General features: G+C 39.2%; 1 protein-coding gene and 1 pseudogene across 5 annotated transcripts in view; one reads left to right on the forward strand and one right to left on the reverse strand.

Annotated features, from left to right (window-relative positions):
* LRRC49 (leucine rich repeat containing 49) overlaps positions 1-12,793 on the reverse strand; it is a 148,873-nt gene that overhangs the window by 117,111 nt on the left and 18,969 nt on the right. For all 5 annotated transcript variants that reach the window (XM_047074431.1, XM_047074428.1, XM_047074430.1 and 2 more), the window contains 2 exons: positions 11,553-11,619; positions 3,198-3,341 (listed from right to left, as the gene is read on the reverse strand). In XM_047074431.1, coding sequence (XP_046930387.1) covers positions 3,198-3,341; positions 11,553-11,619 — 211 coding nt within the window. The remainder of the gene's footprint in view (positions 1-3,197; positions 3,342-11,552; positions 11,620-12,793) is intronic.
* Positions 8,091-8,666, forward strand: LOC124508034 (ras-related C3 botulinum toxin substrate 1-like; annotated as a pseudogene).

Consider the following 12,793-nt stretch of genomic DNA (forward strand, 5'->3'; position numbering starts at 1 on the left):
ACATATTGGTAATACTATTTCCCATTCTTTTCAGAACGTCTGTATCATTTTATAATTAAAAAAAACTTTTTTAAACATGTATTCATTTTTTGAGAGACAGAGACAGAGCGTGAGCAGGAGAGGGGCAAAAAGAGAGGGGACACAGAATCTGAAGCGGGCTCCAGGCTCTGAGTTGTCAGCACAGAGCCTGATGCAGGGCTCAAACCTACAAACCATGAGATCATGACCTGAGCCGAAGTCGGCCGCTTAACCGACTGAGTCACCCAGGTGCCCCACAATTTTTTAAAAGGGAAAGATTATATAAACAAAAAAGACATTTGGTTTGAAATTTATAAAACCTCCCAGAAAAAGATCAGTGACTTTAGCCACAATAAACCAACAAACAAAAACTTTTCTACATCAAAAACATCGGAGAAGTTTTCTGACAAGATAGTGAAATAGGTAATAACATGCTTCATCTCTTCTACAAAAGTCAATGGGCAAAGCAACAAAAATACACAAAACGAATAACTCCATGGAAATGATAAATCCAAGAGAGTCTTCATTAAGAGATCCACATTTTTGATGAATTTCAGGAAGCTGGAAAGCAGATAGGATCTATCAGGGAGCACCAACAAACTTACCCCACCCTCAGCCCACGCCCACCCCTGCCATGCACACACACACAGGCAATGAACAGAGCAGCTGGCTGGAGAAACACTCAGCTGGAGCCTCAGGGTCTGTTCTTTAAACAAAACAGAGTATCTGTCAAAGACGGATGGACAGTGTGGGTGTTTTATCCAGGGAGATGGTTAATAACTGCTACATTAGACCCAGCGGCGGGGGGGGGGGGGGGGGGGGGGGGGAGGAATGGCATTTGACTTGGCACAAAAGATAGTAAAGTCCTTCTATACCCCCAAATAGTCGTTCTCTTACTTTGGCAATTACAGAGTGAGCCTCCCTTTTCCCTTCCACTCACTCTAAAGGGAAGCCTGCCAATGTGTGGGATTCAACAACTTACACAAATTCAGCGATCATTCTAGGGAGAGATCTTAGAGTTAAAAAGACCTATTCAGCTCCGCAGGAGACCCAGCTACTACCGAACACGGTCCTTCATTTAAAGATTACCAGCCACCGAGGCAAATCAAAACCATGAAAGAGAAAAAAAGCAAAAATATAAGGGTGATAACTGACCCTAGAGAAACAAAGATACTGGAAAAAAAAAAAAAAAGAATCCTCAGACTTAAAAAGTCTCTTGGCTGTTTTAGGAAAGGATGCTTCGTAAAAGAAACAAACAAAAGTTAGACCCAGTGTCTTACTTATCCTTACATGTATATTCACAATTTCCTATAAATTAATATGCATGTTACTTATTATCATGATAATACCATAAGCATAATACTTATTAAATCTTTTTAACTTTCATAAATAAAAACAATTTCCTTTTCCATAGACATTGCTGCCTAAGCCATAATAGTAATGATCAGACATAACACTCACTGGGAAATTCAGTAAGCAATTTCCTGGATATGCATTATGTACTTTCCAAATGAAAGACAGAACATAGAAAGGAATATGCAAAAGTCAATAGATGTCTGTGCCCCACTCTACCAAAGCCTTTTGGATTCTTACCACACCCAATGTCCTGAGGACAGATCAAGTCCAGCCTGACAGTTCCTAGACACTCAGCCATGTAACAGATTAACTCAATCTGGATGTCTTTTGAAATAAACAAGCCATTTCCAATATTTAAATTCAATCTGGGGAGGAGCTGACAGAATTTAGAGGTTCTGGAATAAATCCATGTCTTGGAAAAGGTTTTGAAATTATCCCAACCTCCTAGAAGATTTGACTATTACCGAGCTCGTATTTTCTGGTAAAACTTCAAAATGAAACCCATCTGTACTGTACAAGGAGGCCTAGAGATAAGGCATCATCTGTCCCCCAACCTTTCCAAGTGTACCATTTACATTACACTTAATTACTTAGTAAGGAACTCAATGTCTCAAAAAAGTTAAGAGATTGTGCCTTTAAAAGTGCTTGAATGACATCCTGAGAGAACCTAATATTTTTCTATTGCATGTAAAAGAAAGGAAGCTTGTTAAAAAAACAAATGTTTCTATAAATCATTAGAAGTTTTCTTGGCCTGTGCCACATCATATAGCCAAAATCCCTATGTCTAGTGCTTCTCACATTTGCACAAGTACAAAATACCTGAGCATCAGGCTGTTACTTCGTTGCTGAACTCGAGTAAAGCTATAAATCTAACAAAGTTCACCTGCAGAGCTCCAGAGTTGCCTTTCTGTTTTTTTTTTAATTTTTTAAAACGTTTATTTATTTTTGAAAGAGAGAGAGAGAGTCAGAGCACAAGCAGGTGAGGGGTAGAGAGAGAAGGAGTTACAGAATCCAAAGCAGGCTCCAGGCTCTGAGCTGTCAGCACAGAGCTGGACGCGGAGCTCGAACTCATGAACCATGATATCATGACCGGAGCTGAAGTCAGACACCCAACCGACTGAGCCACCCAGGTGCCCTTGGAGTTGCCTTTCTGCAGTTTTGCCCCCACAATGCTAACTTGTTTCCTCCTGCTCACATGCCAGTTCTTGGCCACCTTTATGTCTTTCTTCAGATTCAACAAGCTCAAAAGGATCCTGGAAAGAATCTAGCCCAGTGCCCTCCTTTTAGAGAAAAGTTAACTGATGCTTATAGAGTTAAGGATTTACCCAAGGTCACACAACTAATGAGAGATGATGCTGTGACCAGAAGGAGGTCTCTGATGCCCTATGCAATGCTTTTTCCACTACACCAGGCTGCCTCTTTAAACACCGCAGAAGATATATTTATGCACATCTTCACAGCCCACAGCCTCTCCCCTCTGTCTTTTTCCTCCTGGTACAACCATTTATCAACTTTAAGTCACCAATAACCTCCTTCCTTGTTAATTCTATACCCATGATAAAACAGGGAAGAATTCAGTATCCATTTAAATTAGCTAATTCATTTATTGATAATACTTCTATTATCTTTACATTTATCTTTTAAAGTGAAAAACACCTTAACACTTCCAAATCAAAACATAGAGCTTAATAATTATATCCACAATGAAATTCAGAAAAGAATGAAATTACTGTAGATTCTTACTTTGCATAATGCCATAACATTTACCATATTCCTTAAAAGAAAAGCCAGAAATCATATATCGATTCCATGTTAATACTCACCACAAAAGTGATCTGATTGTGTCGCAGGTTAAGTTCAGTTAGTGAATCCAGCCCATTAAGATTATCAACGTGACTTAAAAGGTTCCTAGCAAGATTTAAAACTCTCAAATCACACAAATGACTAACATTTTCGATTCTGGTAATCTGTGAAAAAATGAGAAAATGATGAATAGCAGGCATAAATCATGGATATGCATGTTATAAAAACCCTAAAAATAAAATATAGTCACTGGATTCAGGGACACATTTACATGAAGACATTTAAAAATCTACTTCCAATTTCCTCTGTTGTGGATAATAAGAAGTCTTTTAACTTGCAAAACTTAACTAAAGGAACATATTTTAGAATTTGGCCATAGTAAATATTTGAAGTAAATTTTATCAAATAACCAACAAGTCCATCCTTGGGGGCATCTCTCGTTGCCCAATACTGTGCCGGGTCCAGATAAAGGTGAAGTATACATACTAGTTGCCAAATAAAAAATTACTCTGAGCCCGCAGCAGAAGCTCACAGTGTTTTGACCACGCAAGCCAGCCCTCTGAGAGAAAAGGCAGGGAGAAGGAATGCTACCACGCCCCCCTTGTGCCTCCCACCAATTCTGCAGGATCCTGAAAGCCTGTCAAGAGTCTAAATGGAAAAGATACAAGGAACTAGGATCCCCAGTGGAGGGTGAGGGTGGAAGTGCTTAAGAGAGGAGACAGATAATGTTTGGCCAGAGTGCACTATGACGGATGTGAAGCGTTTAGCACAAGAGGACCTGAGTCGTGGAACAGGCACATACTCACGAGCACTGGCCCGCGGCAGAGGAGTTCTGAGCACAGTAAGGTAGGGTAAGGGAAAGCTTACTCATGAAGTGGTGAGAGCACAATGTGATTTGAAGCCCCACTAGTGTAATACAGCAAGCACAGCACAATGTTTCTGTAGGACACAGAGGTGGGGGTCCTTGTGGGGGACTTCGTAAACTTTTTACCGTCATGTACTTAAGTTAACAATGAGTCATACACATAACGCTTTTCTTCCAAACATTAAAAAAAAAAAAAAAATTCACAATCACTAGAGATTAATTTTCTCATGTGTACTGTCCTCCCAGTATTATTTGCAATTTTTTATTTAACACTTCAGAGCAGATGTTGGCTAAAAGAACTTCTTCTTAGATTTATAATCCAGTTTGTATGTTGTTATTGGACCTTCCCTTACATTCAAGAAATACCGTCCAGATTCCATCTAGGTTCAAAAGGGAAAACCTAACTATGTTTATTATACATTCAGTAATATACAAAGGGGACATCTGAGTATGTTTTAAAATTTGTCCTAAGATTTTTGGTCTAACTAATATAAAATAAAAGTAAATGAAAATTGTAAAAGAAGAAACAAGGTTATCAGTATTTGTAGATGACAGAACTGTACAATTAAATGTGGACAAAAGCATCTCAAAACTAAACAGATGACAGGATTTGAAATGTATGTAATCTGGAGTGCCTGGGTGCTCAGATGGTTAAGCGAGTCTGACTCTTGATTTCAGCTCAAGTCATGATCTCATGGTTCATGGGATCAAGCCCCGCACTGGGCTCTGTGCTATCAGCTGACAGCACAGAGCCTGCTTGGGATCTTCTCTCTTCCTCTCTCTCTGCTCCTCCCATGCTCATGCTCACACTCTCTCTCTCTCTCAAAATAAATAAATAAACTTAAATTTAAAAAATGAAATGTATGGAATCAGCAAAAAGCAAAATAGACGCTGTACAAAATCAGTAAGGTCACCATAAGCTTGAGAAATTCTCCTAAAATACTAAGGGAAAATGGAGATACGAAGAATAAAAGGTAAGATGGGGATATGGAAGACAAACAGTATAGAAGTAACAAACACAAATGGAAAAGCAATATTTAAATATATAAAACTTTCCTGAGCTCAGGAAAGATCTAGAGAATGAAGGGGCACAACTGTTATATGATATGCAAAAGATGTCTTCCCCCTCTTGCTAATAATCCTGGGGCATTTCTTTTAGAAAACCACCTTTCTCTAACTCCTTGGTCCTGGTGGGACTTATAATTAGAATGCTTACAGTGCAGAGTTACCTTTTATTTTCTTTGGTAACTCTAAAAAGGAACATTATTAATTCTAAAATATAGGTATCAGGCTGTGATTTAAAAAAATCAGTGGGAATACCGTTCAGCTTTTTCGTTTGCAATCAGATAGGCCATGTGCAACAGAATCATGTGCAACATCTCTGATGGAGCCTGTTACGCAGTGCAGCCATGGACAAAGTCACAAGCATTTGAGTAAAGACAGAAATTTCAGGCAAAAGACGGTGTAGGGAGAGAGCAGACCTCTTGATTAGTTAATAAAGTTCACAGCAAGAAGAAGAAATGATGGGAATGTTGGAAAGCCCAGTCGTGGGTCATACTGATCAGAGACAGGGCCTCCAGACAGACTCCAGGGCTTCCTGTTACATCTAGGAAGGCTAGATTCTCATCTCGTCTTTGTGTATAAGAGTAGCCCACACTGCTCTGTCTGGATAAAGACAACCTTCCTATTCAGCAATGCTGAAAGGGCAATGTCTGTTTTCAGGCAAGCAATCACACAAAGGGCAAGCTGTCCCTAAAGGAAGAGATGGCATCGAAAGAACAGATTCTTCCTGAAGCATATTAGTGTCCATGTGAAAGCAAGCATTTACCGAGAGGACAAATTCTGAAGACCAAAAAAAAAAAAAATCCAGGTCAGAAATCAAGAGTCAACCTCCCAGATTCCTCTGTATTCTTCACCATTCACATATAATCAATTGCTAAATCTTGATGTTTCTATTAATCTGCCCCCTTATATCACTATTGCTACTACTTCAGATCAAACTGCCATCCCTTTCACAAAGACTATTAGATTGGTCTCTCAACCATTCTGTCTCCACTTTCACTTTTCTCCAACTCATTCCACCCCCAAAACCTATTTCTTGAACACTGTTATCATTACTCAGAACATTTTCACATCCATAAACCAATTATGTTTTATTTCACAGTGCATACCAAGTATTATTTTTATTTCTAACAAAAGGAAATTCAAAAAACAAAAAATATTCACTTAATTTTCTTTTAGCTTTTTAACTACCTGCTGCTATTTTTTTTTAATTGGACATGTCACCTTGAATATTCTATCTCCAGATTTTTTAGAAACCTAAGGTCAACCAAGGCTGTCTTCACTTTGGAATATTCCAAATTTCTGCTTATTGCATTTGGATATTTTCAAATAAGACTCGATTCTCATTTAAAACTTCCTTCTTAGGGCACTTGGGTGGTTCAGTTGGTTAAATGTTTGACTCTTGATTTCAGCTCAGATCATGATCTCATAGTTTGTGAGTTCAAGCCCTGCATCAGGCTCTGCACAGTACAGAGCCTTCTGGGAATTCTCTCTCTCTCTCTCTCCCTGCCCCCTGTGCCTCTCTCTCTCAAAACAAATAAACTTAAAAAAAAAAACCTTCCTTCTTATAGTTATAGAGCCTTGAGAAATAATTTGTATGTTACAAATGTTTACTCTTAATACATGGAATATTACAAACATGATGCTGAAATTATATGACATCACACAGGTCAGCTAACAAGGAATGAGCATGTTTCATCAGCATAATGGTTGGTAAATAATTCCTACACATTACATATGATCAAGTGATATGTTATTCATTTATCAGGTCCTCTCACAGATCTTTGGTAATGCCCAATGAATTCTTAAAGGTGTATTATAATGTGAAAACTACAAAAATATGTTTAATTCTCACATATACATTTTTAAATAAACCTTAAAATATTGCTACCACAAAATGTTTTGGTTAGTTAGGAATAGTTTTAAAAACAGGGGGCTGAAAGATGGAAGGGCAATTCTGTAGTGCAGCATACAGAGCCCTCCATGGTCCAGCCTTTACCTGCCACTCTCGCCTCATTCCTCACCACTCTTCAACACATGCTAAACTCTCTAGCAGTAAAAAATAACTTACTATGTAGTTTTTAGTCTCAGTGCCTTTGCATATGATAGTCTTTTACTGACAAAACCCCTTCATTCTTCTTCCCATTCCATCACCACCTAATTGGGTAACTAACTTCTCCCCTGCTAGAGTGACGCTAACCAGCCCGTAGAGCTGGGCAGTTCTCAGGCCAACATTCTTCCCACTCTGTGCACACACAGAAGACACACAGACGGGGCAGGGTTAGTGTGGAACCTAGCAGATGTGGTCCATCTAGATCTGTCAAGGTTTTCATTCATTACATTAGCTTTTCACCAAAACGATGGAGACTAACAGCTGACAGAAAGCCTAGAGAGATCATGCTGAAGTTTGTACTTGACCAACTGCAGGTGGCAGTGACAGATCTTGTTCATCAACAGGCAGGGACTCATGGATCATCCCAGAATGTACAGTCACCACCTCAAGAGAGGCTTCACCTTCTGCATGAGTATGTAGCTCATGTAGCTGTTTATAAATAAATACCCACATTTCAAAGACAAAAATTTCAATGGAAAAGCAAAAGACTAAAAAACAGCCAAGATGCGCTGAGAGAGAAGAAGGGGAGTGGGGAGACAAAACAAACCAGATAGAGGAATTCAAGCAGACAGACGCAGAGGCAGACAAAATAACTGAAGAGAATAGTCCAGATTATAGAGTAATCAGGGAAATGGAGATCAAAACCACAAAGAGATACCACTTTATGCAAATTCAAATGGCAAAAAATAAGAAGTAGGACAAGTCCAGAGCTTTGAGTGGTGGCCGCTGCTGGGCTCTGGCTTCCCACCAGCAGAGAGTGAGGTGGTGTGGACAGTGGCCCCGACACCCCATGCTCTGCCAGTCCCTGTGCCCCAAGCCCACCGCTCCTTGCGTCTACACCCTGCTGCCACCCCAGTCCAGTAAGCAGCCCAGATGCATGCCATAGAGTATGTGGGGGTAGGAGACGGAGCTGCCCATAAACCCTGCCTCCTGATGGGTTACACGGCCAATGCATTTCCTGGACTATTGTCCCCAGTGTCTTTGAAAACCACTCTGCCAATGTTATGGTAGATGGAAGATGGGGAATCTGGGCTTATGGGATACAGCTGGACAAGAAGATTATGACAGATTACGTCCCTTATCCTATCCACAAACAGATGTACTCTTAATTTGCTTTTCTCTTGTGAGTCCTGCATCATCTGAAAATGTTGGAGCAAAGTGGTACCCTGAAATGCAACATCACTGCCCCAACACCCCCATCATTTTGGTGGGGACTAAACTTGATCTCAGAGACAACGAAGACACCATTGAGAAACTGAAGGAGAAGAAACTGACTCTCATCACCTACCAGCAGGGTTTGGCCATGGCTAAGGAGACTGATGTTGGAAAATGCCTGGAGTGCTTGATTTTCATGCAGCAAGACCTCAAGAGAGTGTTTGATGAAGTTATTTGAGCAGCTCTCTGCCCTCTCCCGTCAAGAAGAGGAAAAGAAAATGCCTGCTGCTGTAAATGTCTGGACCCCTCTCTGCCCCGTCCCCCTGGGAACCACTGTCCACTTTGCTCAAAAATGGTGGAGCCTTTGCACACAATGCAAAGTTTTTGTTACAGATTTTTTTCTATTAAACCATTTTGAACCAATCGGTAATTTTTAGGTTTCATTCATTTAAAGTGTAAGCCTTCAAACTTTGACATGATATTAAAATATAGCCTTAAAATGGCAATCTTTCTTAAAGCCTTATTTTTCAAAAGCCCTTATTCTTGCTCAGATTAAGAGTTGCCCAGATACCTTGTGAACTAAATTACGCTGTCGGGCTGACAACACTAAGCACTGCACCGTTAAAGACCTTTGTCTCAAGTTTGGAAATGCAGGCACTTCCCAACGAGTTTCTCCCAGGAAAGCAGCACAGCATCCCCCTTCATGAAATGTTGCCATCTGACCACCTGTAATTTATCAGCCCATGTCCATTCCCCAACACTGTACTGTGCGTCCTAATGGAATGAGTGTAATGACTCAACTCTTTGGATCAATCTTTTTTTTTTTTTTTAACGAAGCTTTTTCCTGGGCAGAGTTTTTGGCTTTTTTTAATGTTTATTTATTGTTGAGAGAGAGACAGAGTCAGAGTGTGAGTGGGGGAGGGGCAGAGAGACAGGGAGACACAGAATCTGAAGCAGGTTCCAGGCTCTTAGCTGTCAGCACGCCCCGAACCCACAGACCGTGAGATCATGACATGAGCTGAAGTCAGATGCTTAACCGACTGAGCCACCCACATGCCCTGGATCAATCTTTTTGATTTTGTAGTGAGATTAAAAAACAAAAAACAAAAAAAAACCCAAAAAACCTTAGTGTCTTCACTTCGGCTGAGATTCTGAACAGCCCCCTTACTCCTGTGTCCCTCTGATGCGAAGTGTGTGCTCTAGTGGTGGCCGCATCAGTGTGGGGTGTGTGCAGCCCGTGACACAATCAAAGAATGAAGACAGTTATTCTGATAAAATATGGAGGTTAATTTACATTACACTGTACACATCATAATTAAACTGAGTAAACGTGTCACGGGTAAAATTTTAAAAGGCTAATCTTTGTCAAATGCAGTAAATGACGAAGAAAGGTTGGTATTATTACTAAGTGTTTTAAGCTTTTCCTTACTCTTAGACCTCCCATCCGTCCTGAAACCAGGCATTTAATTCATCTTTGAACTCATCATTCCTATTGTTGCTAGCTTAGTGCTTTTCTTACAGAACCCCTTAAGGAGCAATAAAGCCTCCTTGTGTTATAAAATCTCTCTGATAATGCATTAGAAATTTTTTTTGTAGATTAATAGAAGTGCATTCCTGTTTACTTATTACTTTATTCAAAGCCAATAAGCGCTTTCTTTAGTTGTGTAGTAACTAGGTGTAAAAATCATGTGTTGCAGTTATACAGTTTTTGATATTTTTAGGTATCCTAAACTATGAACTTTCTTAACATCACTATCTCACCAAATGGCCAACACTGTACCTTGACTAATGTTGAGCCTCCTCTTTGCCTCACCCCCTTGGACACATGCTTCCTGTTGCTCTGCCTAACCATGTTCCTGTAGGTCTGTGAGGTTCTGGAAGCCTGTGTTCGTGCTAATGAAGTTCTGTACAACTTATCCACTGGCAAGAATACACGGTTGGACCTTTCGACCCCCAGAATAAAATTTTCTACATTGACAGTTACAGAATTGTGGGGTGTTTTCACATTGACCTTTTGCTAATGCAATTAGCAGTATGTTTTGCATGTATGACTTAATAAATCCTTGAGTCATAAAAAAAGTATGATAATTCCAAATGTTGAAAAGAATGTGAAGTGACAGGATTGATTATGCATTACTGGTGGGAGTATAAACTGCTACAACCACTTTGGGAAACAATTTGATATTATCTTTTGAAGTTAGACATCAGATCATCTCTGATCTGTCAGTTTCATTCCTAAATATATACCCTAGACTACATATGGCACATGGAAGAAACACGTACAAGAATGTTCATAGAAGTGCTATTCCTAAAAGGAAACAAACAAACAAACAAACAAAAGGAAAAAACCCAAACGTCTACCAATCATAAACCGGAGAAAATAGTTTTCATGTAATCATTCCATGGAACTCACAACAGCAAAAAGGAGTAAACTATAGCTTCATAAATCAAAATAGATTAATCTCAGTAAGCTAATGTATGCAAAAAGCAAATACTAGATGCCAATATAGAGTACGATACCTTTTCAAAATTACAACACAATACTACTAAACAAGATATTATTTAAACACACATATATGTGATAAAACCAACTTTAAAAATCTACAAGGGAATGATAAATGTGAAATCCTGAAGAGTGGTGACCTCAGAATAAAGGAGGAATACCTAAGTAGAAGAAGATCATTAGTAATATTCTAGTTGTTGGGCTAGGGTTGTATAATATATATTTTAAAAATAACAAAAGACTGGGGTGCCAGAGTGGCTCAGTCGGTTGAGCATCTGCCTCTTGATTTCAGCTCAGATCATGATCCCAAGGTGGTGGGATTGGGCCCATGTTGGACTCCACACCGAGCAAGAAGCCTGTTTTGGATTCTCTCTTTCTCTCCCTCTGCCCCTCTCCCCCTACTCTCTCTCTAAAATAAAATTTAAAAATAAATAAATAAATAAATAAGAAAAAAAACTGTCATAAATATAAGGATTCTGAATGTTTTATAAGTTTCAACTGCCATTTACTGCCATGGAATTACCATAACTTATATAAATAGGCTTAATACCTTAGAAATTTCAGTGAATCAGTAGTCTTGAAAAATTCAACACAAGTATCATTGCTAAAATTTTTATAATACCTAATTTCCTAGGCTTTTTTTCAGAAAAGAAAAAAACGAAAGGGCTTTACAATACCTGATTTCCATGAAGGTCCAAGACATCTAAGCTTTTAAGGTTCTCCAGATTTGAGATTTTCTTGATTCTGAAAATCAAAATAAGCAGAGTAGAAATAGGGATGCATTTATCGTAAATCAAAACATGCTAGAGCATAACTTATTTTTATTAAAAAAAATTTTTTAACATTTATTTATTTATTTGAGAGAGAGAGAGAAATCAAGCATAAGTGGGGGACGGGCAGACAGTCGGGGACACAGAAACCAAAACAGGGCTCCAGGCTCCAAGCTGTCAGCACAGAGCCCCACCCGGGACTCAAACTCAAGAACCGCGAGATCAGGTCCACTGACAACAGACTAAGCCATCCAGGCGCCCCGCATAACTCATTTTAAATTTATTCTTTCTACAGATAAGTAGACGGATATAGAAACAACGATAGATATACCTATCTATATAAATCTGTATATAGTAAGAGAGTAATGTAATTGTATATATAAAACAAAAAAAATATTTCCCATTGATTTAATTATAATGTTAAGATGCAGTCCCACTGGAGGAAAGTCCCAAAGACAGCTTAGAAGTCGTATCTTTATGAAAAATCAACTCTACTTCTAAGAACTTTAGGACAATGCACTTATTCAAGGCAGCTCTTTTTACTTCAGAATATGATCTAAAATCCTTACCTCAGTCCTCAAGGCCCTAACCCTTGTGGCTGCTTCCTCCAGCCTTATCTCCTACCATGGCTCAGGCTCTCTGCTCTGGCCACAGGGGCTTTCTTGCTCTCTCTAACCTGACAAGTTCATTTCTGCGTTCTGTAAACGCCTTGGAGCGTTTACCCTTGCTGCTCCTTCTTCCTCAGTGTTCTTCCCCCAGAACTTCGCACGGTTCACTCCGCCTGCCTGTCTCCATTATTCTCTCCTTCCCCTGCTTTAATTGACTTCATTGCATTTATGCTTGCCTAAAATTATATTATTTGTTTACTTTCTTATGATCTCCTTCCTCAAACCAAAATGTGAGCTTCAAGAGGGCAGAAACTTTGACATATTCTCTACTATATCCCCAACACTCCAAACAGGGGCTGGCACTGAGTAGGAACCCAATATATATTTGTTTAATGAATAAATAAACATATACTAACTAAATGGATGAGGTTTATGTACAAGGGTATCCATAATAGGATTGTTTATTGCAGAGATAAATTAGACGCCATGTAAGTTTGGATCTGCTCAGTTAGTGAATATTTGGAATTTTTGATTTGCCAT

The sequence above is a fragment of the Lynx rufus genome, unplaced genomic scaffold (genome assembly GCF_022079265.1).
Source record: "Lynx rufus isolate CCGP_SWC_20201006 ecotype Redwood Valley unplaced genomic scaffold, mLynRuf1.p SCAF_13, whole genome shotgun sequence".
NCBI lineage: Eukaryota > Metazoa > Chordata > Mammalia > Carnivora > Felidae > Lynx > Lynx rufus.